Raw genomic sequence first — 27,180 nt, 5'->3', positions numbered from 1 at the left:
TTAATTTTTTTTAATTTTTTTTATTTTTATTTTTTTTATTTTTATTTTATTTTTTATTTCTATCTAACAATTGCTCCAAGTATAAACCGATTTATGATATTGCCTTCTTATGCCATTAGAGGGCGCATTTTTCTTATTTTTCTATTTTTTTATTTTATTTTAATTTTTTTATTTTATTTTAATTTTTTTATTTTATTTTAATTTTTTTATTTTATTTTAATTTTTTTATTTTCTTTATTTTTATTTCTGTTTTATAAAATTTTTAACATTTTTTTAATTTATATTTATTTTATTATTTCTTATTTTTGTTTTTAATTTTGTATGTTTCCATTTTTTTGACATTTTTTTAAATTTATTTTTTGGCATTTTTTTAAGTTAAGTTTTTAATTTTTTTTTTATTTTTATTTTGTTAATTTTTTTTTTAATTTTTTTATTTTTTTATTTTTTTTTTCATTTTTTATTTTTGTTTATTTTTTTTATTTTTAATTTTTTTTTATTTTTTATTTTTTTTTTATTTTTTTTATTTTTATTTTTTTTTATTTTTTATTTTTAATTTTTTTTTTTATTTTTTTTATTTTTTTTTTATTTTTATTTTTTTTTATTTTTATTTATATTTTTAATTTTTTTAACATTGTTATTTTTTTAACTTTTTTGTGTATTATTATTTTGTTCTTTTTCTATTTTGTTATTTTTTTATCGTGTTATTTTTTTTATTTTGTTATTTTTTAAAATTTTTTAATATATTTAATATTTTTTATTTTCTTTTTATTTTTTTTTTATTTTTATTATTTTTTTTTATTTTTGTTATTTTTTTTTATTTTTATTATTTTTTTTATTTTTTTTTTATTTTTATTTTTTTTTTTTTTGTCTTTTAGGATTTTTTTAATTGTGTTCTTTTTAACTTTTTTTAATATATTTGTATTCTATTTTTTGTTTGTTTTTATTTAAATTTTATTTATTTTTATTTTATTTTATTTTATTTTATTTTATTTTATTTTATTTTATTTTATTTTATTTTATTTTATTTCATTTTTTTTTATTTTATTTTTTTTATTTTATTTATTTTTATTTAATTTTTTTTATTATTTTATTTTTATTGTTATTTATTTTTTTTAGTTTTTTAATTTTTATTATTTTTTTGTTTTATTGTTTTTTTTTAACTTTAATATTTTTATTTTATTTTCTTTTTTTACTATTTTTCATTTTTCCGCTTTTTATTTTAATTTTATTTATTTTTATTTTAATTATTTTTATTTTATTTATTTTTATTTTATTTATTTTTATTTTATTTATTTTTATTTTATTTGTTTTTATTTTATTTATTTTTATTTTATTTATTTTATTTTATTTTTTTTTATTTTTTTTTTTATTTATTTTTATTTAATCTTTTATTTTTATTGTTAATTATTTTTTTTTAGGTTTTTAATTTGATTTTTATTTATTTTTTTTAGTTTTTTAATTTTTATTTTATTTTTATTTATTTTATTTATTTTTTATTTTGTTTTTTATTTTATTTATTTTTTTTATTATTTTTTTTATTTTTTTTAATTTTAATTTTTTTTTTTATTTATATTCTTTTATCTTTTTTTATTTTTTTATGTTTTTTATTTTCTTTTTTTTTATTTGTATTATTTTTTTTATTATTTTTTTTATTTTTATTTTTATTATTTTTTTTATTTTTATTTTTATTATTGTTTTTTATTTTTATTATTATTATATTATTTTTTATTTTTTTGTTGTTATTTTATTTATTTTAATTTTATTTATTTTATTTTTTTTTTTTATAGTTATTATTTTTTTTTTTAGTTTTATTTTATTTTTATTTTTTTTTTGTCTTTGTTTTTTTTAATTTTGTTCTTTTTTTATTTTTTTAACTTTTTTTAATATTTTTAATATTTTTTTATTCTATTTTCTTTTTTTTTTACTATGTTTTCGCAAATTTTTTGCTATATATATTTTTTTTTTATTTTATATTTATATATTGTATTTTTTTTTTTATTTTTGTTTTACTGGTATTTTTTTATATTAAAATTTTGCATTTTACCTTGGCATCATTTGTAAGATTTTCTCTAGGTCCACACAGAAACAAGAACTTCTCAACTGCCAATTTGGAAGACACTCCCCTGTTATTATCAAATTAAAAGTTGCTAATTCTATGACATCCTACAACAAAAAACCATAAATAGTATGTGTACCAATAAAACAAACAAACGTACATACCTACCTACTCAGTGGCAGTGGCAGTGGCAAACTCAGCAAACTTGTTGTTCTTATTACTATAACAAGCTGTGGCTTGGCTCTATTCTACAGTACAGTACACAAAATGTAACAAATCTGGGTTAATTATCAGTTATATGTCTTAATCAGTGGCAACAAGAGAAAAAACAACAAAAACTAAAATAGAGGACGTACCAGACACTGACTGACTCATTTATAACTCGAGTTTTTTTTTAGGGTATTTTTTTTTGCTACTACTACTGAACAGATATGAAAACAATTTCAATTTCCATGACTGGGAGATAAACAGTTGAAGACAAGCGAAAAGTAACTTTTGACCATAACAACAAACCATAAAGAATTCAAGTTTTCACTGCTGCTCAAATTCGCTCTCAGCAGGGCAAACGTAAAAAGTGAAATTATGTTAAGAAGAGAAACAAAATTGTAAAAAAGGTCTTAAACAATGACTCGCATCAAAACATGTAAATTTTACATGTAAACTGTGTCAAAAGAAAGAACATGCAACCGCCAATCACAGAGCAGCAGCAACAGGCGCAGAAGTTGTGTTGTGTTGCGCATGCGCTGTATTCGGTTTGCTGGTAAATTACCACAGTGTACACCAACTTTATGAAGTGGAGGGCGGGCAAACGCCTTAACTTTTCAGAGTTTTAATTTTGTATGACTTTTGTGTGGTTGTTGGTGCTAATTGTCGTTTTTTACGTTTACACTGCAGCTTGTGCTGGTGCCAGTATTGCTGCGGCATGGTGACCCCAAAAGCAATCTTCAATTTTTCCAAAGATTTACGATATTATAAAGAAGCTTTGCGCATCAAAACTTCTTTACCTTGTGGGAGAAGTATAACAGGAATATTTCATGGCATTAAAAAGAGAAACGACCCCTTTAAAGCTGTCATTATTAATTGCCTTAATCAGAGGCTTTTACCCAAAACATGGGTAATGGCGGCATAATTTTCTTTTCATTTCGATTTTTTTGGTATTTTTTTTTAATTCACGTTCACAAGTTTTTACTTTCATTTCATTATCATCATGTGGGCAAATGAAAGTAAAGAAAAAGAAACAGAAAATGTTTAACAATGATTTGTAACATTTGCATTGAAGATACACGAACTACACGAATTTTTGCTAAAACCAATATGGGTTGTGGTAAGAGATTTCGTGTCGATAAGCAGACTTGAAAGAAAAGTAACATAAATAAGGTGTTTTACGATAATTTAGAGATTTTTTTTTTTTTGAATTGAAAAAAATGGGTCAACTGTAATGGAGTTAACCTATATGAAATTTTGAGAAAATTTTCTATACAAAAGAAATTTTTTGGAAAACAAGTAAAAGCATGCCAAGTTCGGCCGAGCCGAATCTTTTATACCCTCCACCATGGAGCGCATTTTTCAAGTTCTTTAAATGACTTTTTCGGATAGAAAAACACCAGTCATAGAAAAACACCATCTCCAAAATTTCAGTCAAATCGAGTATTAATTGCGCCCTCCAGAGGCTCAAAAAGTCAAAATGGGAGATCGGTTTATATGGCAGCTATATCAGGTTATGGACTGATATAGACTATGCTTGGCACAAATGTTGGAAGTCATACCAGAACGCTTCATGCAAAATTTCAGCCAACTCGGATAAGAATAGCGCCCTCTAGAGGCTCAGGAGGTCTGTTCGGGAGATCGGTTTATATGGCGGCTATATCAAAATATAGGCTGATTTAGACCATACTTAAAACAGTAGTTTGAAGTCAAAATAAAACACTTCATGCAAAATTTCGGCCAAATCGGATATGAATTGCGCCCTCTATAGGCTCAGGAGGTCTGTTCGGGAGATCGGTTTATATGACAGCTATATCAGGTTATGGACTGATATAGACTATGCTTGGCACAAATGCTGGAAGTCATACCAGAACACTTCATGCAAAATTTCGGCCACATTGGATAAGAATTGCGCCCTCTAGAGACTCAAGAAGTCTATTTGAGAGATCGGTTTGTATGGCGGCTATATAAAAATATAGACTGATTTAGACCATATTTAGCACAGTTGTTTGAAGCCAAAATAAAACACTTCATGCAAAATTTCAGCCAAATCGGATAACAATTGTGCCCTCTAGAGGCTCAGGAAGTCTATTCTGGAGATCGGTTTATATGGCGGCTATATCAAGTTATGGACTGATATAGGCTTTACTTGGCACAAATGTTGGAAGTCATACCAGAATACTTCATGCAAAATTTCAGCCAAATCGGATAAGAATTGCGCCCTCTAGAGGCTCAAGAAGTCAAGACCCAAGGTCGGTTTACATGGCAGCTATATCAACTTCTTAACCGATTTTGACCATACTCAGAACAATTGTTGGAAGTTGTACCAAAACGACATATGTAAAATTTCAACCATATTAGATAAGAATTGCGCCCTCTAGAGGCTCAGGAAGTCTGTGCGGGAGATCGGTTTATATGGCAGCTATATCAGGTTATGTACAGATTTGGACCAAACTTCGCACAATTGTTGGAAGTCATACCAGAACACTTAATGCAAAATTTCGTCCATATCGGATAAGAATAGCGCCCTCTAGAGGCTTAGGAAGTCTGATCGGGAGATCGGTTTTTATGTCAGCTATATCAGGTTATGAACTGATATAGACTATACTTGGCACAAATGTTGGAAGTCATACCAGAACGCTTCATGCAAAATTTCAGCCAACTCGGATAAGAATAGCGCCCTCTAGAGGCTCAAGAAGTCAAGACCCAAGGTCGGTTTATGTGGCAGCTATATCAGGTTATAGACCGATTTAGATCATACTTGGCACAGTTGACGGATGTGATACCAAAACACCGCGTGCAAAATTTCAGCCAAATCGGATAAGAATTGCGCCCTCTAGAAGCTCAAGAAGTCAAAACCCAAGATCGGTTTATATGGCAGCTATATCACAACATGGAGCCCATGGGCCCATTTACAATCCAAACCGACCTACACTTTCCTCCTTCAAAAGTTAGTGTGCTTTCGACAAACGGACATGTCATTGTCGTCAATGTCTTCTATGGTTGGACAATCTTAATTATCTTGCCCAAGTCTTCTTCTGAGTAGCCTTCCGAATTTTGTCCAGTTGGTTTTCCACTTATTCCGGAAGCTTATCGGATTACCTCAATCATTGGTCCTCCAGTAAATGGCCATTTTGGGAGTAGGTGATGATCTCATCGTCTGCTCCCTGTTCTTTAGACTGCAGTGACTTTTGTGTCACTACATCGTATGAAGGTCTTCCGACTCTTTCGGGTCCCAGTTCGTTAGGCTGTATTGAATTTTCATTTTCTGTACTGCTAGGATCTTTGCTTATCTTAGTCTTCCAAATCTTAAGTAAATGATGAAGAAATTGATGAAGACCGTCGCCTTTGTGAGTTGGGAGATATCCATCTTACTAACCAAGTCGAGCTTTGCGCCCCCTCAGGGAGCGTGAATACCTCTGACGAGCTGATTGACGGTATCAATACATTCCGCCGACGCAAAAAGCTGCGTAAAGATATCCCCTCTATACTCGCAGCTCATCATTTGTATGGGTAGACCCTCTACAGAGTTCCACACATGTTCGAAAATCCGATTGTTGACCAGATCCTCCACTTGGGACTGTTGATCCTACCGAATGCACAGCCGATATTGATGACTGTTTAAGTCAGCTCATCTCTGTTATGCTTCCTTGCCTTGCCAGATTTAGAAATAGCTCCCATACATATTTTCGTTCGGTTTTGAATTAAATTTTATAATTTAGTAATTTGCTAGAGAAAATTTCTTGAAATTTTGTCTTTAGAGGAAATTTCTTGAAATTTTGTCTTTAGAGAAAATTTCCTAAAATTTTGTCTTAATAGAAAATTTCTTGAAATTGTGTCTTTAGAGAAAATTTCTTGAAATTTTGTCTTTAGAGAAAATTTCTTGAAATTTTGTCTTTAGAGAAAATTTCTTAAAATTTTGTCTTTAGAGAAAATTTCTTGAAATTTTGTCTTTAGAGAAAATTTCTTGAAATTTTGTCTTTAGAGAAAATCTCTTGAAATTTTGTCTTTAGAGAAAATCTCTTGAAATTTTGTCTTTAGAGAAAATTTCTTGAAATTTTGTCTTTAGAGAAAATTTCTTGAAATTTTGTCTATAGAGAAAATTTCTTGAAATTTAGCTTTAGAGAAAATTTCTTGAAATTTTGTCTTTAGAGAAAATTTCTTAAAATTTTGTCTTTTGAGAAAATTTCTTAAAATTTTGTCTTTTGAGAAAATTTCTTAAAATTTTGTCTTTAGAGAAAATTTCTTGAAATTTTGTCTTTAGAGAAAATTTCTTGAAATTTTGTCTTTAGAGAAAATTTCTTGAAATTTTTGCTTTAGAGAAAATTTCTTGAAATTTTTGCTTTAGAGAAAATTTCTTGAAATTTTGTCTTTAGAGAAAATTTCTTGAAATTTTGTCTTTAGAGAAAATTTCTTGAAATTTTGTCTTTAGAGAAAATTTCTTGAAATTTTTGCTTTAGAGAAAATTTCTTGAAATTTTTGCTTTAGAGAAAATTTCTTGAAATTTTTGCTTTAGAGAAAATTTCTTAAGATTTTGTCTCGGAGAAAACATTTTGTAAAAAAATTTTTTGTTTTTTTTTTTATCTCCGTTGTACGACTGGAATTTGAAATACCACAATTATTCAACATTAATGACGAAGTTTTCACCATTTTATGTATGAATAAGCACTTCAACAAAATTATATGGAATTAAGTGCAATTAAAATTTCTATCGATCTGAGATTATCGAAAAACATGTCTTATCATCGTTTTGCATATTTTTTTCGTATTATGTATCTTTATCTTCAGGTGATACTCCAAAAAAATGATGCGTCATTTCTTGAAGCCAAGCAAAGGTAAACTTCAAAGAGTCTTCTCTGAAGCTACTTGAAAAATCAAACAAGTTGAACATTATCGTAAGGTGTTGCGTAACATTTACCTTAGAGATATAACAACACAAATAAATCATCACTGACTATCATTATAAAAGAATTGTAGCTTGAATCATAATTATAATGGTTATGACAATGGTTAGGTTTAGTGATATATTACACAGCTTGAATCTTCACAGAATTAATTATGGGAATTTTAATTTCTTCAAAAAAATTATTGGAATTTTCTTTTGCTAGTAGTCCATATTAGGCCCTATACTGAATATTTCGACTCTTGTTGAAATTTATATCATGGCAACGACTTTTTAGCAAGCCCCCAGCTTAACACATGCTTGAATGGTTCTTTTGACTCCTCAATTACTTATATTAAGGCCAAGGGACTTCAAATGTATCTTCATGCCCAGAACATTAAGAGCACACAATTGCCCCATATACATAACAACTACGAGTATAGTTAAAAACGTTGTCGTTGTATTAGTGCTTGGTTTGTAAGACCACCCCATATCTTAGGCTGGCTAGGTTATAGTGACAATCTACACTCACACATACTAACACAAATTTTTTCCATTCTGTAAACACATTAGCGACAGACTAAAGCCTTTGATAGCAATCGGTCTCACGATATCAGTGCAGGCAATCGGAGTTCTGTTATAAATCAGCTACCAAGTCATATTCGTGTTTAAAACTCTACTCAGTTTAATCGACCCTGCCAAGTCCTCTCTCTCTCTCTCTGTTTATCCCACTCTCTCTCTCTCCCTTGTCTTTAACATATTAAAGAGCGCAAAGTATGCCGTTATTAAATTGCAGTGTGTATTGTTGTTGTATTATCCAAATAAAACTTGTATTGGTTAGCCCTCATTGATATGAGAGAAGTCTTCCCTCATTCCATAATGGGATAAATATGCACTTTCCTTACGGGCTTTATCTTATCTTATAAAAAAGAATTCACATTAATCAACAATTTTGTTTTTCCTTACCCTCCCTTTTAGAACTTTTAGTATTTCAACAAGAATTTCCGCTTTTCTATGAACACTTCTAACGCCATAATGACGTGTTCTCCAAGCTTCATACAACCCAGTTACTCATTTAAAATTTTCGGAAATAAAATCCCCGCTGAAGATCTTGTTTTAATATCCAATTCCGGTTCTGAATTCTTATCAAAATTCTATTGATCTGCTTCTGAGATGTGTCCAAACATTTACATTCCGCTGGCTTTGTGAACTTTGATACTAGCATTTGTGCGCGCGCAAAGCTATTGTTTTAACGAAATTGTATGAAAAGGCATTCATAAATGTCAATTTCAAGTTGTAGTATAACAGCAACAACAAAAAAGGCAACAAAGAGAAAGATTCACCAAGTATTAGTGTCTAGGTCAGGTTTTTATTTCGTTTTAATTTACGCGCTTACGCGGCAGTTTGTACTCTGTTGTGGGGTTTGTATGCACACTTCCTCTCTCTTTCTCCTACTCTCCTCTAATCGAATACCTTTGAGTGCTTTTGTTTTTGCTTACCTCGGCGGCTCTGCTTGCTCATCATCATCACACCACACATTGTAGATAGCCAAACAAAACATGCCAAGTTGACGAAACTCGACACTCAACACTCGGCACTCGTCAAATGTGCAAATTTGAATAAAAAAAAAATACCAACAAATATTAAAGCGGGTGTCATTGTGCAGTTATTACGATGATGTTGTTATTGTTGTTGCTGTTGCTAATGATTGATCACATTTTTAAGTTTATTTACCTTTGCTCTTTGGAGCGCAATTTTGGTGATGCGAATTTTTGCATGCAATGAAAACAAAACAAATACATATGCTTATTTAATGAACAAAAGAGGTGCATACGAATATAAAGGGAAGTTATTTTTGAAATTTGGAAGTTGAAGTGGTACTAAATTAAAAAAAAAAACTTTGAACGGTGTAAAATATCAATGAGCGATTTTTACACTGTTAAAGTTTTGTTTTTTCTTAAAAAGTGCAGAAAACCTAGAAATTTATTTGTGTATTGCTTAAGCAAATAATTTTTTTTATATCCTTTCGTGATTTTTCGAAGATATTCTTCGCACATACCAATGAGTGCAGTCCGACTCAAGTTTTAAGCCCAATGATAAGGGGCCTCCTTTTATAGCCGAGTTCGAGGGGAGTGCCGCAGTTCGGAGAGAAGTTTTACCCGCATAGTACCTCACAAATGTTGCCAGTATTAGGAGGGGAAAACCATGTTATTGTTATTGTTATTTTTTTTAATTTATTTATTTTTTTTTTATATTTTTTTATTTTTATATTGTTTTTAATTTTTTTTAAATTTTTCTTTATTTATTTGTATTTAAGTATTTTTTTGTTTAATATATTTTTCAATAAATTTTTTTTTTTATATTTTTTAATTATTTTTTTAATTTTTTTTAACTATTTTTTAATTTTATTTTTGATTTTTTTTTTTAAATTTTATTTGTTTATTTTTTGTAATTTTTTTTTAATTTTTTTTAAATTTTTTTTTTAATTTTTTTTTTATTTTTTTTTTAATTTTTTTTTTAAATTTTTTTTTTAAATTTTTTTTTAAATTTTTTTTTTAATTTTTTTTTTTAATTTTTTTTAATTTTTTTTAATTTTTTTTTTAATTTTTTTTTTAAATTTTTTTTTTTAATTTTTTTTTTAATTTTTTTTTTAATTTTTTTTTTAATTTTTTTTTTAATTTTTTTTAATTTTTTTCAAATTTTTTTTTTAATTTTTTTTTTATTTTTTAATTTTTTTTTATTTTTTTATATACTTTTATATATTTTTATATATTTTTGTACTTTTTTATTATTTTTTTTTTTAGTTTATTTTATTGTATTATATTCCATAATATTTTATTTTTTTAATTGTTTTATTAATTTTCTTTATTTTTTTTTATTTATTTTATTTTTTTATTTTTTTTTATTTTTTTTTATTTATTTTATTTTTTTTTATTTATTTTATTTTTTTTATTTTTTTAGTTTTTTTATTATTTTTTTAATTTTTTAAATTATAATATTTTTGTATTTTTTATTATTTTATTTCTATTTTTTTTATTTATTTTTATTTTTATTTTTTTTTCATTTATTTTTATTTTTTTATATTTTTTTTCATTTATTTTAATTTTTTTTTATTATATTTTTTATTTTTTTAGTTTTAGTTTATTTTCATTTATTTTATTGCATTATATTGCATAATATTTTATTTTTTTTATTGTTTTATTAATTTTTTTTATTTATTTTTGTGTAAGTATAAAAATTAAAAAATTAAAAAAAATAGTAAAAAAATAATAAAAAAAGTAAAAAATTAAAAAAAAAATATAAAAAATAATATTAAAAAATAATTAAAAAAATATTATAAAATTTTTTTTAAAATTTTTTTTAAATTATTTTGTAATATTATTTTTTATATTTTTTTATTTTTCTTACTATTTTTTTTAAATTATAATTTTTTTATATTTTTTTTTTTTTTATTTTTATTTTTTTTTAATTATTTTTTTTATTTTTATTAATTTTTTTATATTATAATTTTTTTTTTTTTTTTTTAATTTGTTTTTTTATTTTTTTATTATTTTTATTTTTTTGACTTTTTTTTATATTTTAACTCTTTTTTATTTTTGTTTTCTTAATTTATTTTATTTTATATATATATTATACAACATTTTTTAATATATATTTTATGTTTTTAATTTTTTTTTTTACTATTTTTTCTTATTTATCTATTTTTTTTATTGCATTATAATTTTTTTATTGTTTTATTCATTTTTACTGTTTTATTTTATTTTTTTTTTCTATATATTTGAAAAATGCTATTCAAAATTTTACCCAATTTTGATTTTTAAAAATTAGTTATTTATTTGTTTTAATGTACTTACCATATGTCGTCTCAACTAAGCATCATGTTCTTGGCTAAATTTTTAACTCATTACCTCCCATTGTCAATCATGGTGTTTAATGACAGTATGTGTTTGTGGTCTTTGCAAAAAAGCAAATTCTAAACACTTCATATATTTCAAAATCACACCATCTGCGGTACTCAAACCGTTTTTTTTTCTTTCCTGCTGTTTTAAGTGCTTGGCAAATAAAGTTAGGATTTTTTTCCAGATTTTGTTGTCGTCGCCTGTTTTTAAAAGCTAAGAGGTTTTAAATGGATAAAATCTGGTTTTTGTTAAAAAAACATGAATACTTGGCAAAAAAACCTACCTCCTACTAAGCCAATTGCGACGATATATCGCTTTAGATATAAATTAATCACATTTGAAATAAACCTCAACTCAATACGAATCTATTGGCAAGGAGAACAGAGAGACAAAAATACGACATAGAAAAAAATTCAATCAAATCTCTAATGAAACGTGATTGAAATTTAAATCAAATACGGCATGGATCTTTTGTTTTTATCAAAACAAACCCAGCCAACCGGGTTAGTTTGATTAAAACAAAAGATTAAACTAGGAAATCCATAAATTATGGATTAAAACTAAAAAAATCTTCACAAAATCTGGTCAATAGTTTCAATTGTTTTGAACATTTTGTCTATAAATTTGCAAAATTTTTATAGATTTAATATTTTTCATTTAACTGTGTTTGCTATGACATTGAGGTCACTTGATTTGTAGTAGGTAGTGGAGTTTTTTTCCCACAAGGTTAACAGGAAAAGTCCATTTTCATAAAAACTAATATCAAGGAAATGTTACTAAAACGAAAATTTTTGGAAAATTGTCCATAGATATAAATTTTTATGAAACTGAGAAACTTTGGAAAATAGTTGACCCTATTGTCTTTTATATTTTTCTATTTTATTAGGCTTAAGGTCATATATAGTTGTTGGTTGGTCTGGAAGGAAACATAGTCTATATAATTTTTTGATATCTGAAAGGGGGTCGGACGTTCCCCTTACCCCAAAAGTACTAAAAGTGTACCGATGGGGACAATATGGGACTCAAATGAAAGGTATTCAGGATTAGATTGCGAATATGGTCAGGAAAGTGAATTAGGCTTTATAATTTGTTGATTTCGGAAGGGGGCGGACCCTCCTCCCTTATCCAAAAACACCACCCAAAATCAAAAATAGACCGATCGGGACAACATGGCTATCAAATGAAAGGTATTGGAGAGTGGACTATGAATATGGTATTAAAATTTGGGTCTAAGTACCCATCGGGCCGCCCCAACCCCAATACTCCCCCAAAAAGGCATATTCGACGAGGTCATAAACTTGAATCGGACTAATGGAATGTTCATGGGCAAAATTTGCATTTGCATTGGGATTGAGGCGGCCCGATGGGTGCTTAGACCCAAATTTTAATACCATTTTCATATTCTATTCTCCAATACCTTTCATTTGATGCACATGTTGTGCCGATCGGTCCATTTTTGCTTTTGGCTGGTGTTTTTGGATAACGGGGGAGGGTCCGCCCCTTCCGAAATCAACAAATTATAAAGCCTATTTCACTTTCCTGACCATATTCGTATTCTACTCTCCAATACCTTTCATTTGATACCCATATTGTGCCTATCGGCCCACTTTTGGTTTTGGGCGGTTTTTTTGAAGTAAGGGGGAGGGTTCGCCGCCCTTCAGATATCGAAAAATTATATTGCCTATGTTTATTTCTAGATCAACCTACACAATCTGTGCATATTTTAAGAAAATCGGTTTAGTCGTTTTTTATTCTACGCAATAAACAAACAAACCGAGTCCCGTATAGTCATTATGGGTCATATACCCATTTGGAGCATTTTGGAGGGTAGAGTGACCCGCTATTCTTCGATCTGATTTTGTAAGCCAGATTCGTAATCTATTCTCGAATAGCTTTCATTTGAGCCCCATATTGACATGAACGTCGAATATGCCTTTTTGGGGGAGTATTGGGGTTGGGGCGGCCCGATGGGTACTTAGACCCAAATTTTAATACCATATTCATATTCTACTCTCCAATACCTTTCATTTGATGCACATGTTGTGCCGATCGGTCCATTTCTGATTTTGGGTGTTGTTTTTGGGTAACGGGGGAGGGTCCGCCCCCTTTCGTAATCAACAAATTATAAAGCCTATTTCACTTTCCTGACCATATTCGCAATCTACTTCTGAATACCTTTCATTTGGTACCCATATTGCGCCGATCGGTCCACTTTTGATTTTGGGCGTTTTTTAAGTAAGGGGGAGGGTCCGCCCCCCCTTCAGATACCAAAAAATTATATTGCCTATGTTTATTTCAAGATCAATTTGGAGGTTAGAGTGACCACCTATACTTCGATCTGATTTTGTAAGCCAGATTCGTAATCTATTCTGGAATACCTTTCATTTGAGCCCCATATTGACATGAACGTCGAATATGCCTTTTTGGCGGAATATTGGGGTTGGGGCGGCCCGATGGGTACTTAGACCCAAATTTAAATACCATATTCATATTCTACTCTCCAATACCTTTCATTTGATGCACATGTTGTGCCGATCGGTCCATTTCAGATTTTGGGTGTTGTTTTTGGGTAACGGGAGAGGGTCCGCCCCCTTCCGAAATCAACAAATTATGAAGCTTATTTCACTTTCCTGACCATATTCGTATTCTATTCTCCAATACCTTTCATTTGGTACCCATATTGCGCCGATCGGTCCACTTTTGATTTTGGGCGTTTTTTTTTAAGTAAGGGGGAGGGTCCGCCCCCCCTTCAGATACCAAAAAATTATATTGCCTATGTTTATTTCAAGATCAATTTGGAGGGTAGAGTGACCTCCTATACTTCGATCTGATTTTGTAAGCCAGATTCGTAATCTATTCTCGAATAGCTTTAATTTGAGCCCCATATTGACATGAACGTCGAATATGCCTTTTTGGGGGAGTATTGGGGTTGGGGCGGCCCGATGGGTACTTAGACCCAAATTTGAATACCATATTCGTATTCTACTCTTCAATACCTTTCATTTGATACACACGTTGTGCCGATCGGTCCAGTTTTGCTTTTGGCTGCTGTTTTTGGATAAAGGGGGAGGGTCTGCCCCCTTTCGTAATCAACAAATTATAAAGCCTATTTCCCTTTCCTGACCATATTCGTATTCTACTCTCCAATACCTTTAATTAGGTACCCATATTGCGCCGATCGGTCCATTTTTGATTTTAGGCTTTTTTTTAAGTAAGGGGGAGGGTCCGCCCCCCTTCAGATACCAAAAAATTTTATAGCCTATGTTTCCTTCCAGAACAACCTATAGCTACATATGACCTCATGACATCAAAATTTGTGTTAAAGTATCTAGGTGGCGCTTAAGTTCCTTAAAATACCTCAAATAGGTTATTTGACCTAACATGACAATATTGGACTCAATTGTCATGATGGGTCATATAACCAAATTGACATGTACACCGAACGCCACAATGTGGGACACAAGCGAAAGGTATTTGAGAGTAAAATACAAAAATTATATAAAAATGTGGGTCAATTTCCGGGTGTCGCCCACCCCCAAAATAATATCCCAAATGGACATGTGTACCAAACGGGAGCTATATCAGGTTATACACCGATTTGGATGGTACTGCGCATAGTTGTTGGAAGTCATAACAGCACACTATGTGCAAAATTTCAGCCAAATCGGATGAAAGTTAAGGCTCCCAGGGGCTCAAGAAGTCAAATCGGGAGATCGGTTTATATGGGAGCTATATCAGGTTCTTGACCCATTTGGACCGTACTTGGCACAGTTGTTGGAAATCATAAAAGAACACCATGTGCAAGATTTCAGCCAAATCGGATGAAAGTTAAGGCTCCCAGGGGCTCAAGAAGTCAAATCGGGAGATCGGTTTATATGGGAGCTATATCGGGTTCTTGACCGATTTCGACCGTATTTGACATTGTTGTTGGAAGTCATAATAGAACACCATGTGCAAAATTTCAGCCAAATCGTATAAAAATTGAGGCTTCCAGGGGCTCAAGAAATCAAATCGGGAGATCGGTTTATATGGGAGCTATATAAGGTTATAAACCGATTTTGTCCGTACTTGGCGCAGTCGTTGGAAGTCATAACAAAACAAAATTTCAGCCGAATCTGATACAAATTAAGGCTTCCAGGGGCTCAAGAAGTCAAATCGGGAGATCGGTTTCTATGGGAGCTATATCAGGTTCTTGACCGATTTCGCCAGTACTTGACATTGTTGTTGGAAGTCATAATAGAACACCATGTGCAAAATTTCATCGAAATCGGACAAAAAAAGAGGCTTCCAGGGGCTTAAGAAATCAAATCGGGAGATCGGTTTATATGGGAGCTATATCAGGTTCTCGACCCATTTGAACCGTACTTGACATTGTTGTTGGAAGTCATAATAGAACACCATGTGCAAAATTTCAGGGAAATCGGACAAAAAAAGTGGCTTCCAGGGGCTCAAGAAGTCAAATCCGGAGATCGGTTTATATGGGAGCTATATCGAAATCTGAACCGATATGGCCCATTTGCAATCCACAACGTCCTACATCGATATTAGGTACCTGTGCAAAATTTTAAGCGGCTAGCTTTATGCGTTCGACCTTTATCGTGATTTCGACAGACGGACGGACGGACATGGCTAAATCGACTCAGAACGACTAGGCCATTCGCAATGTTCAGACTTTATGGGGTCTTAGACGAATACTTCGAGGTGTTACAAATGGAATGACTAGATTAGTATACCCCCATTCTATGGGGGTGGGTATACAAATGCATTTTCAGTGATGATGATTTAACAGCAGTGACTCTTCTCATGATGGAAGCTTTAAAAATATGACATTTATGACACCGAATGCCACATTCTGACAGAATGATTGCATTCTCATGTACACACTGTCATCTACAGGTCTTAAAGAAATTTTAATGTGAATTTTAAAAATTATTGTCGACATAAATTCACACAATAAATTTTTGTGTAGAAAAAAACAAAAAAAAAACAAAAAAAAAAAAATAATAAAAATCCATAAATGCTTGAAATGCCTTAAATTTTTTATGATTACTTGCAATTTTTAAGACAATAGAATTTTTGTTCAACTCGCCATGTCCTTTTCCATCGGTGGAGGTGTTAAGTCATAAATTTTTAAGAGACTGATTCAACGAAATATTTTTCATCCAAAAAGCTGTGCAAAATATAAAAAGGAATTTTTGAAAGAAAAATGGCTTTTAAAAATGTTTAGCCCTTGTCTACCTTTTTTATACCCTACACCATAGTATGGGGGTATACTAATTTCGTCATTCTGTTTGTAACACCTCGAAATATGCGTCTAAGACCCCATTAAGTATATATATTCTTGATCTTGGTCACGGCATTTTAAGTCGATCAAGCAATGTCCGTCCGTCTGTCTGTCTGTCTGTCAAAAGCCCGCGAACTTTCGAAGGAGTAAAGCTAGGCGTATATCTGAACACAAAAACCGCCCTCGACTGTCGCAGATCTCTCAACGAGATGGCTGATCGTCATGGCTTTTTAAGTCGATCAAGCCATGTCCGTCCGTCTGTCTGTCTGTCGAAAGCCCGCGAACTTTCGAAGGAGTAAAGCTAGGCGTATTTCTGAACACAAAAACCGCCCTCGATTGTCGCAGATCTCTCAACGAAATGGCTGAACAGTTCAAAATTCACCTGTTCTGGGGGTCGGGCCACAGAGATATCTCAAGGAATTGTAAAGCGGACGAGCTTGCGTGACTAGGAACTACCCTACCATTCCAGGAATGCTGGAATCTGTGGGTTTGCCTCTAGCGACATGTAAGCTAAGGTTTCCAGGACCAGGCCCGAAAAACAGCGAATGATAGATGGTCACAATGAGGGGGCTATGAGCATTTCAAAAACTATGTGGCCTAATCTAGACTTGAAGAGGTCTACTGCTTTGCTGTCATTGGCTTGAACTGACGTCTCAGTCATTGTGTCCGTCATAACAGGTCACTGTCTAATCGGAAGACATGCTGACAGAATGTAGGTTGCCCGCAACGAAATTTGCAGAAGCTGTGGGGACATCGAAGAAGAAGAGACTATAGAACACCTTCTGTGTGTGTGTCCCGCACTAGCAGTTCGAAGGCGTTCCAATTTAGGTTCTCATTTCTTTGAGAACCTGTCTGGTTTGACGGAGGTGAGCGTTCCCAAGTGTCACTGGCTACAACAAACGTCTCAGTCATTGTGTCCGTCATGACAGGTCACTGTCTAATCGGAACATATGCTGACAGACAGAAGATTGCCATAACGATGTGAGGACATCGAAGAAGAAAAGACTACAGATCAACTTTTGTGTGTGTGTCCCGCACTAACAGTCAGAAGGAGTTCCACTTTAGGTTCTCATTTTTTTTGAGAACCTGTCTGATTTGACGGAGGTGAGCGTTCGCAAGTTGTTAGACTTTTAAAGAGATCTGAATGGTTCAACGCTAGGAACTAGAAGGCATCTTCCTTCTTCTTTCGTTCCGGTGGTATCACAATTGGCGAAAAAGTCTAAGTGAGTCTGACGGCAGACTGCCACTTAAACCTAACCTAGGCGCTTGAAATTTTTCACAAATACTTCTTATTAGTGTAGGTCAGTTTAGATTGTAAATGGGCCGTATCGGTCCATGTTTTGATATAGCTGCCATATAAACCGATCGTGGGTCTTGACTTCTTTAGCCTCTAGAGGGCGCAATTCTTATCCGAATTGGCTGAAATTTTGCTTGAGGTGTTTTGGTATTACGTCCAACGGCTATGCTAACTATGGTTCAAATCGGTTGCCATATAAAACGATCTTGGATCTTGACTTCTTGAGCCGCTAGAGGGCGCAATTCTCATACGATTTGGCTGAAATTTTGCTTGAGGTGTTTTGGTATTACGTCCAACAGCTGTGTTAAGTATCATTCAAATCGGTTCATAATCTGGTATAGCTGCCATATAAACCTATCTGGGATCCTGACTTCGTGAGCCACTAGAGGGCCCAATTATCATCCGATTCGGCTGAAATTTTGCATAAGGTGTTTTGTTATGACTTCCAACGGCTGTGCCAGGTATGGTTCAAATAGGTTCAAAACCTGATATAGCTGCCGTATATACCGATCGTGGGTCTTGACTTTTTTAGCCTCTAGGGGGCGCAATTCTCATACGATTTGGCTGAAATTTTGCATGAGGTATTTTGTTATGACTTCCAACAACTGTTCTTAGTATGGTTCAAATCGGTTCATAACCTGATATAGCTGCCGCATAAGCCGATCTTGGGTTTTGACTTCTTGAGCCGCTAGAGGGCGCAATTCTCATCCGATTTGGGTGAAATTTTGCATGCGGTATTTCGTTATGACTTCCAACAACTGTACCAAGTATGGTTCAAATCGTTTCAAAACCTGATATAGCTGCCATATAAACCGATCTTGGATCTTGACTTCTTGAGCCACTAGAGGGCGCAATTCTCATCCGATTTGGCTGTAATTTTGCATGAGGTGTTTCGTTATGACTTCCAACAACTGTGCTAGATATGGTTCAAATCGGTTCAAAACCTGGTATAGCTGCCATATAAACCGAAAATGGATCTTGACTTTTTTAGCCTCTAGAGGGCGCAATTCTCATACGATTTGGCTGAAATTTTGCACAAGATGTTTTGTTGTAACTTCCAACAACTCTGCTTAGTATGGTTTAAATCGGTACATAACCTGATATAGCTGCCATATGAACCAATCTGAGATCTTGACGTCTTGAGCCACTAGAGGGCGCAATTCTCATACGATTTGGCTGAAATTTTGCATGAGGTGTTTTGGTATCACTTCCAACAACTGTGCTAAGTATTGGTCAAATCGGTTCATAAGCTGATATAGCTGCCATATAATCCGATCTTGGGTTTTGACTTCTTGAGCCACTAGAGGGCGCAATTATTAGCCGATTTGGCTAAAATTTTGCATGTAGTGTTTTGGTACCACTTCCAACAACTGTTCTAAGTATGGCGCAAATCGGTTTAAAATCTGGTATAGCTGCCATATAAACCAATCTGGGATTTTGACTTTTTGAGCCACTAGAGGGCGCAATTCTCATATGATTTGGCCGAAATTTTGCATGAGGAGTTTCGTTATGACTTTTAACAACTGTGCTAAGTATTGGTCAAATCGGTTCGTAACCTGATATAGCTGCCACATAAACCGATCTGGGATCTTGACTTCTTGCGCCGCTAGAGGGCGCAATTCTCATCCGATTTGGCTGAAATTTTGCATGAGGTGTGTTTTTATGGCTTCCAACAACTGTGCCAAGTATGGTTGAAATCGATTCAAAACCTGATATAGCTGCCCTATAAACCGATCTTGGATCTTGACTTTTTTGGCCTCCAGAGGGCGCAATTCTTATCCATTTTGGCAGAAAATTTTGTACAACGGCATCTCCCATGACCTTCTATAAGGGTGTCCAATATAGTCTGAATCGATCTATTGCTTGATACAGCTCCCATATAAACCGTTTTCCCGATTTTGCTTCTTAAGCCACTAGAGGGCGCAATTCTATCCGAATGGATTGAACTTCTACACAATGACTTCTACAATGTTCAGCAATTCAATTCATTTATGGTCTGAATCGGATGATAACTTTTTATACGCTGGTAAAAATTGCCTTAACCTATAGGGTACCACATTTATTGTCAGGGTGTAGAAAATCTTATTTTCATTTCACAAAACCACATTGTATGTGGTGTTTCCAATTTTTTTAGTATTACCATTCATCACAGCAACAAACAACCTACTTGCTCTGCATTTAATAAAGGAAACCCACAGTCATAAAAATCAAAAGTTGTTCTCCAAGAAAAGACAAGAAGACCAGAGTCATGATTACAAAAATAAACCCCAGCCATCTTGACAAAGTCGGTGACATCGATGACGGTAGGCAACGATTACAAAGTCAATACATTTAAGGTGCAATATTTGATTTGTTTAAGGAGACACTAGGAGTGGTGGGGAAACACATCACCAAAAAACAATCAGGAAACAAAATATGGAGAAAACGGTGTTGAAATCGAGTGATTTTCAACACCTCCAACCAAATTTTGATTGCAACAGAGTTGTTGACAAAGAAATAATCGAATGAAATCGATCTTATTAATGAAGCAACCCAGTCAACATCCGAACTCACTCTCATCAGCGATACATGCGTCGAAAAAAAAAAGTAATTTTTCAAGTAGCTAAAGGAAGTCGCGTGTAATTTCATTTGATTGCGAAAAAAAACACCAATTCATACAACACTTGACATATGAAGAGACATCGGCTTTGCTTTGCTTTCTTGTGATGTGATGATGACGGCGGCAACATGTTTCGATTACGATGATGAGGTAGTTTTTCTAAATCAAAGTACCATCTCCACCAGGCAGGCTACTGTTTATGGTTACTTCGATAGGGAAACCAAAGCACATGCACCCAATAATGATGATGATAATGAGATCTTTCTGTGAACCTAATTGTTGCGAGAAACATTCAATTAAAAACACTTGAAAATTATAGAGTGCAGCTGTGTCTAAAGAAGGGGGGGGGGGGGGGGAAAGTCGAAAACACGTGAAGAAGCTGTGTGCACGATTATGTAGTGTTTTTGCACCGTAATTACTTTGACAAGCCGCACCACATATAGGTACTCGTTTTGTTGTCGTTGTTGTTGTTGTTGTTGCTAACCACTTGTCTTTAAGTATCATCATCTCGTGTGTGTATACATATATAATTGCCAGATTTTGTTTCTTTTTCTTCGTTTCACTTTGTTGTTGTGCGTTGAAAAAAGGGGCTGATATTCAAACCACCTTATTGATGGAGAGAGAGAGAGAGAGAGAGAGAGGCTATTCAACCCAATAACTTAAAACAGAAGCTAAACAATAGAGATTTCATTAAGCTCGTTATGTTGTCTTTCTTGAGTCTTTTAAAATGAAACGAAATTAACAAAAAAGGAACTGTAGTTTACACTTTGTCTACAATGGAGAGAAAAGATGAATAGAAATAAAGAGAGAAAAGAACTGAAGCTGAATGGTATATTCTTTTTGTCTGATCTAAATAAACAAAAAATAGGAAAAAAAATGTAACAACAAAAAAACAAACAAAAGTTGAGACAAATATAAAAAAGGAGAGATTCGGACTGTTTTATTTAAACACCTTTTATTAAAACATTGATTTAAGATTTCATTAATAGGTTTAAAAATTGTACAATGCCGATTTGAACCATGTTGAGATACAGAGGTAGAATAAACAAGTAAGAGCATCGTAAGATCGGCCGGGCCGAATCTTAGAAACCCTCCACCATGCATCGCATTTGACGAGTTTTTTGCGCGGTATCTCTTTTTAGACAAATAAAGAATAATGAATAAGGACGGAGGAAGAGCTAAATCAAGTTATAGTTCGATTCGGGACTCAAGACGAAAAATCGGGAGATCGGTGTAGAAAACAAAGAATAATGGATAGGAACTGTTATGCTATTGGAGCTCTATCAAGTTAAAGTCCGATTCGGACCATAAATGAAATAAATGTTGAAGACCATAATACAAGTCATTCGGTAATACTTCAGTCCATTCGGATAAGGATTGCGCCTTGTAGGGGCTCAAGAAGCAGAATCGGGAGATCGGCTTATATGGGAGCTATATCAGGCTATAGATCGATTCGGACCATATTGGACCCGTATGTTGAAGGTCATGGGAGAAGTCGTTGTACAAAATTTCTGCCAAATCGGATGAGAATTGCGCCCTCTAGAGGCCTGAGAAGTCAAGATCCAAGATCGGTTTATATGGCAGCTATATCAGGATATAGACCGATTTGAACCCTCTAGAGGCCTAAGAAGTCAAAATCCAAGTTCGGTGTATATGGCAGCTATGTCAGGTTATTAACCGATTTCAACCATACTTGACACAGTAGTTGAAAGTCATAACGAAACACTTCATGCAAGATTTTAGCCAAATAGGATAAGAATTGCGCCCTCTAGAGGCCTAAAAAGTCAAGATCCCAGATCGGTTTATATGGAAGCTATATCAGGTTATGTACCGATTTGAACCATACTTGGCACAGTTGTTGGTAGTCATAAATAACACTTCGTGCAAAATTTCAGCCAAAGGGGCGCCCTCTAGAGGCCTAAAAAGTCAAAATCCCAGATCGGTATATATGGCAGCTATATCAGCTTATTTACCGATTTGAACCATACTTAGCACAATTGTTGGAAGGCATAACGAAGCACTTCCTGCAAAATTTTTGCCATATTGGATGAGAATGGCGCCCTCTGGCGGCCTAAGAAGTCAAGATCCCAGATCGGTTTATATGGCAGCTATATCAGGTTATAGACCTATTTTAACCATAATTAGCACAATTGTTGGAAGTTATAAGAAAATATTTGGACGTCCTTCTTCTAATCGGCACAGATCGGTCCAGATTTGGATATATTTGCCATATAGACCGATCTCTCGATTTAAGGTTTTGGACCCACAAAAGGCGCATTTATTGTCCGGTGTCGCTGAAATTGGGGACAGTGAGTTAAGTTAGGCCCCCCAACTTCTTTCTGCAACTTGGCCCAAATCGGTCCAGATTTGGATATAGCTGCCATATAGTCTGATCTCTGGATTTAAGGCTTTGGACCGATAAAAGGCGCATTTATTGTCCGATTTCGCCGAAATTTGGGACAGTGAGATGAGTTGGGCCCTTCGACATTTTTCTCTAATATGGCCCAGATCGGTGGATATAGCTGCCATATAGACCGATCTCTCGATTTAAGGCTTTGGGGCCACAAAAGGCGTATTTATTGTCCGATTTTGCCAAAATTCAGGACAGTGAGTTGTGTTGGACTCTTCGATATTTTTCTGCAACTTGGCCCAAATCGGTCCAGATTTGGCTATAGCTGCCATATAGACCGATCTCTCGATTTAAGGTTGTGGGGCCATTAACAGCGCATTTATTGTCCGGTGTCGCTGAAATTGGGGACAGTGAGTTAAGTTAGGCCCCCCAACTTCTTTCTGCAATATGGCCCAGATCGGTCCAGATTTCGGTATAGCTGCCATATAGACCGATCTCTCGATTTAAGGTTTTGGAACCATAAAGGGCGCATTGATTATCCGATGTCGCTGAAATTTAGGACAGTGGGTTGTGTTAGGCTCTTAGATATTTTTCTGCAATATGGCCCACATCGGTCCAGATTTGGCTATAGCTGCCACATAGACCGATCTCTCGATTTAAGGTTGTGGGGCCATTAACAGCGCATTTATTGTCCGGTGTCGCTGAAATTGGGGACAGTGAGTTAAGTTAGGCCCCCCAACTTCTTTCTGCAATATGGCCCAGATCGGTCCAGATTTCGGTATAGCTGCCATATAGACCGATCTCTCGATTTAAGGTTTTGGAACCATAAAGGGCGCATTGATTATCCGATGTCGCTGAAATTTAGGACAGTGGGTTGTGTTAGGCCCCTCGACATCTTTCTGCAATATGGCCCGACTCGGTCCAGATTTGGATATAGCTGCCATATAGACCGATCTCTCGATTAAAGGTTTTGGGGCCATAAAAAGCGCATTTATTGTCCGGTGTCGCTGAAATTGGCAACAGTGAGTTAAGTTAGGCCCCCCAACTTTTTTCTGCAATATGGCCCGGATCGGTCCAGATTTTGATGTAGCTGCCATATAGACCGATCTCTCGATTTAAGGCTTTGGAGCCATAAAAGGCGTATTTATTGTCCAATGTCGCTGAAATTTAGGACAGTGAGTTAAGTTAGGCCCCTCGACATTTTTCTGCAATATGGTCCAGATTTCGATATAGCTGCCATATAGACCGATCTCTCGATTTAAGGCTTTGGGTCCATTAAAAGCGCATTTATTGTCTAATGTCGCCAAAATTTAGGACAGTGAGTTGTGTTAGGCTCTTCGATATTTTTTTGCAACTTGGCCCAAATCGGTCCAGATTTGGATATAGCTGCCATATAGTCTGATCTCTCGATTTAAGGTTTTATACCCACAAACGGCGTATTTATTGTCCGGTGTCGCTGAAATTGGCAACAGTGAGTTAAGTTAGGCCCCCCAACCGCTTTCTGCAATATGGCCCAGATCGGTCCAGATTTCGATATAGCTGCCATATAGACCGATCTCTCGATTTAAGGCTTTGGACCGATAAAAGGCTCATTTATTGTCCGGTGTCGCTGAAATTGGCGACAGTGAGTTAAGTTAGGCCCCCCAACTTCTTTCTGCAATATGGCCCAGATCGGTCCAGCTTTTGATATAGCTGCCATATGGACCGATCTCTCGATTTAAGGCATTGGGCCCATAAAAGGCGCATTTGTTCTCCAATGTCGCCGAAATTTGGGACAGTGAGTTGTGTTAGGCTCTTAGATATTTTTCTGCAATATGGCCCACATCGGTTCAGATTTGGCTATAGATGCCACATAGACCGATCTCTCGATTTAAGGTTGTGGGACCATAAAAGGCGTATTTATTCTCCGATGTCGCCGAAATTTTGGCAAGTGAGTTGAGTTGGGCCCCTCGACATCTTTCTGCAATATGGTCCAAATCGATCCAGATTTGGATATAGGTGCCATATAGACCGATCTCTCGATTAAAGGTTTTGGGACCACAAAAGGCTCATTTATTGTCCGATTTCGCTGAAATTTGGGACAGTGAGTTGTGTTAGGCTCTTCGATATTTTTTCTGCAACTTGGCCCAAATCAGTCCAGATTGGGATATAGCTGCCATATAGACCTCGATTTAAGGTTGTGGGGCCATAGGGGCAACTTGGCCCAAATCGGTCCAGATTTGGATATAGCTGCCATATAGTCTGATCTCTCGATTAAAGATGTTGGGCCCATAAAAGACCCAAGTCCTGTCCGATTTTTGCCAAAATTTTGGATAGTGAGTTGTGTTAGGCTCTTCGACATCCCTCTTCATCCCCCTGGTTGAAATTTGACACTTTGACTTATGTTAGGCTTTTTGTCAACCGTGCCGTATATGGTTCAGATCGGTCTTAATTTGGATAAAGCTACCAAAAAGTCCAATATTTAGTTCTAAAAATTTTAACAATGACTTGTACGTATTAGACCACTCAATGTCTATGTCGAGTTTGGTCCAAATCCAATCATATTTCGATATTTTGGGTTGCCCAAAAAGTAATTGCGGATTTTTTAAAAGAAAGTAAATGCATTTTTAATAAAACTTAAATCTTTAATCAAATATACTTTTTTTACACTTTTTTTCTAAAGCAAGCTAAAAGTAACAGCTGATAACTGACAGAAGAAAGAATGCAATTACAGAGTCACAAGCTGTGAAAAAATTTGTGAACGCCAACTGTATGAAAAATCCGCAATTACTTTTTGGGCAACCCAATGGTTGCTAATGGGGCATAAATTATGCATTTTTCATGGGAGGTTTACACATATACCCGAGGTGCTGGGTATCCAAAGTTCGGCCCGATCCAACTAAACGCCTGTTTACTTGTTACATCTCATTTTCGTTTGAAACATAGGTGTTGGGAAATTATCGTTTGTATCGATATCGGTATCGATAAATATCGAAAATATCGATTGTTGCGATTATCGGTAGTTTGACAGCTCTACTCTGGTTGGAATCGAACTCACTACCCCCCCACTGGTAATCATCGATAAATATCGAAAATATCGATTGTTGCGATTACTCTGGTTAGAATCGAACTCACTATCCCCCCACTGGTAATCAAATGGCTCAATAGATTTTTTTTTTATAATCGATATACACGATTTCCGAAATCGGCATACCTTTTGAGTTCTCCATTTCACAATGTTTTAAAAATAAATCATTTGATAAATAGCTTCCTAGTTCTAAAGACATTTCCAAACCTCTGGCATTGAAGGTCAGCTGGCAACATTTGGTTACTTTCTCCTTATTTTTTTTTTTTTGATTTTTATGATGATGGCCCAAAGCATAACCAACTCAAAATATGTCAATATTTGCTTAAACCCCTCATTTGATGTCATTGGCTAATCCATTAACTACTACTGTTTGCATAGAAAAATACCAACAACATATTAGAACACCTTAAGGGCATGTGTCTGGTGGCACAAACGTTGTGTGTGTTGCGGCCCCAAACATTAACCATGGCAAAAATTTCACTCACGACCAGTTGAGGGTATAAATCACCAACTATAAATTATAGTTGCTATAATAAATTACAATTTTCATTTCGATATATTTTGAATATTTATCAAATCCCCCCATAATAGTTATAATTCTATGGTATAGAATCTCATATGGACTAATATGACTTCCAGGTAGACAAATGGCATATGGAATAGGTGATGGATGACATGAGTATAAAAAATTTATAAGGTCATTTTGTTTACATTTAAATGATTTTTTTCTGTTTGTGATTTTATATCCTCAACACGTGACTAATGTTTTATATTTTTCTTTGTTTTTTTCTTCTATTTTTAGGTAAGTGTTATTAGAATATGGCAACCAACCCATAATCCATTAAACCAAAGGCTGACTAGCCCATCAATTCAATTGGCCCCATCCCTAGAACCGAACCGAACCAACCCATTCATGCGGTTGGCTTGACCGTATGAATAATTGTTTAAAGAGCTTGTCTTGCGTTCATCTGCGTTTTATGGAATGGGCTTTCAAGCTGATTGTCTCGCAACGAACAGAACACTGTGCTTTATTTGTTCTTAAGAGTAGACAAAAATGATTGTAAGTTGCTTTATTTTTGCTTTAAGCATCCTATGCTGTTAAGTAAATATTCGTAGTGGTCTTTTTTTTGTTATTTTGTTTACTAAATATTTGATCAGGTAAAATATTTGCTTGAATTTTTGTTAGGATTTATTTTCAAGGTCTATTGGATTTTTTTTTTATTTTTGATAAATGGAGCTTCCATCCCCTTAAGATTTAAATAACTCTTTTTTTTTGAAGGTTAATGTGATGATCTATTTGGACTATGATTTGGTTTTGATTTATGTATCCGTAGGAGTGTACTATTATATTTTATGGATTTTTGTGGAAAGGGGTTTACCTTTTCATCGTTCAGTCTTTTGTGACATCCATAAATCCTACTTGGCTTTTTATACCCACCACCAAAGTTGAAGTAAGACGATCTAGACATGTCCGCCCGTCTGTCTGTTGAAATCACGCTACAGTCTTTAAAAATAGAGATATTGAGCTGAAACTTTGCACCG

General features: G+C 33.8%; 1 protein-coding gene across 1 annotated transcript in view; it reads left to right on the top strand.

Moving 5' to 3' along the window:
- LOC106096240 (darkener of apricot like) overlaps nucleotides 1-26,977 on the top strand; it is a 263,715-nt gene extending 236,738 nt beyond the window's left edge. Inside the window, exon 4 of the mRNA XM_013263887.2 lies at nucleotides 26,441-26,977. Within this exon, the coding sequence (XP_013119341.2) occupies nucleotides 26,441-26,444 (4 nt within the window). The 3' untranslated portion in view covers nucleotides 26,445-26,977. The remainder of the gene's footprint in view (nucleotides 1-26,440) is intronic.
- Nucleotides 26,978-27,180: the final 203 nt, after the last annotated feature.

The sequence above is a fragment of the Stomoxys calcitrans genome, chromosome 2 (assembly GCF_963082655.1).
Source record: "Stomoxys calcitrans chromosome 2, idStoCalc2.1, whole genome shotgun sequence".
Taxonomy (NCBI): domain Eukaryota; kingdom Metazoa; phylum Arthropoda; class Insecta; order Diptera; family Muscidae; genus Stomoxys; species Stomoxys calcitrans.
This window is presented reverse-complemented; position numbering and strand designations above follow the sequence as displayed.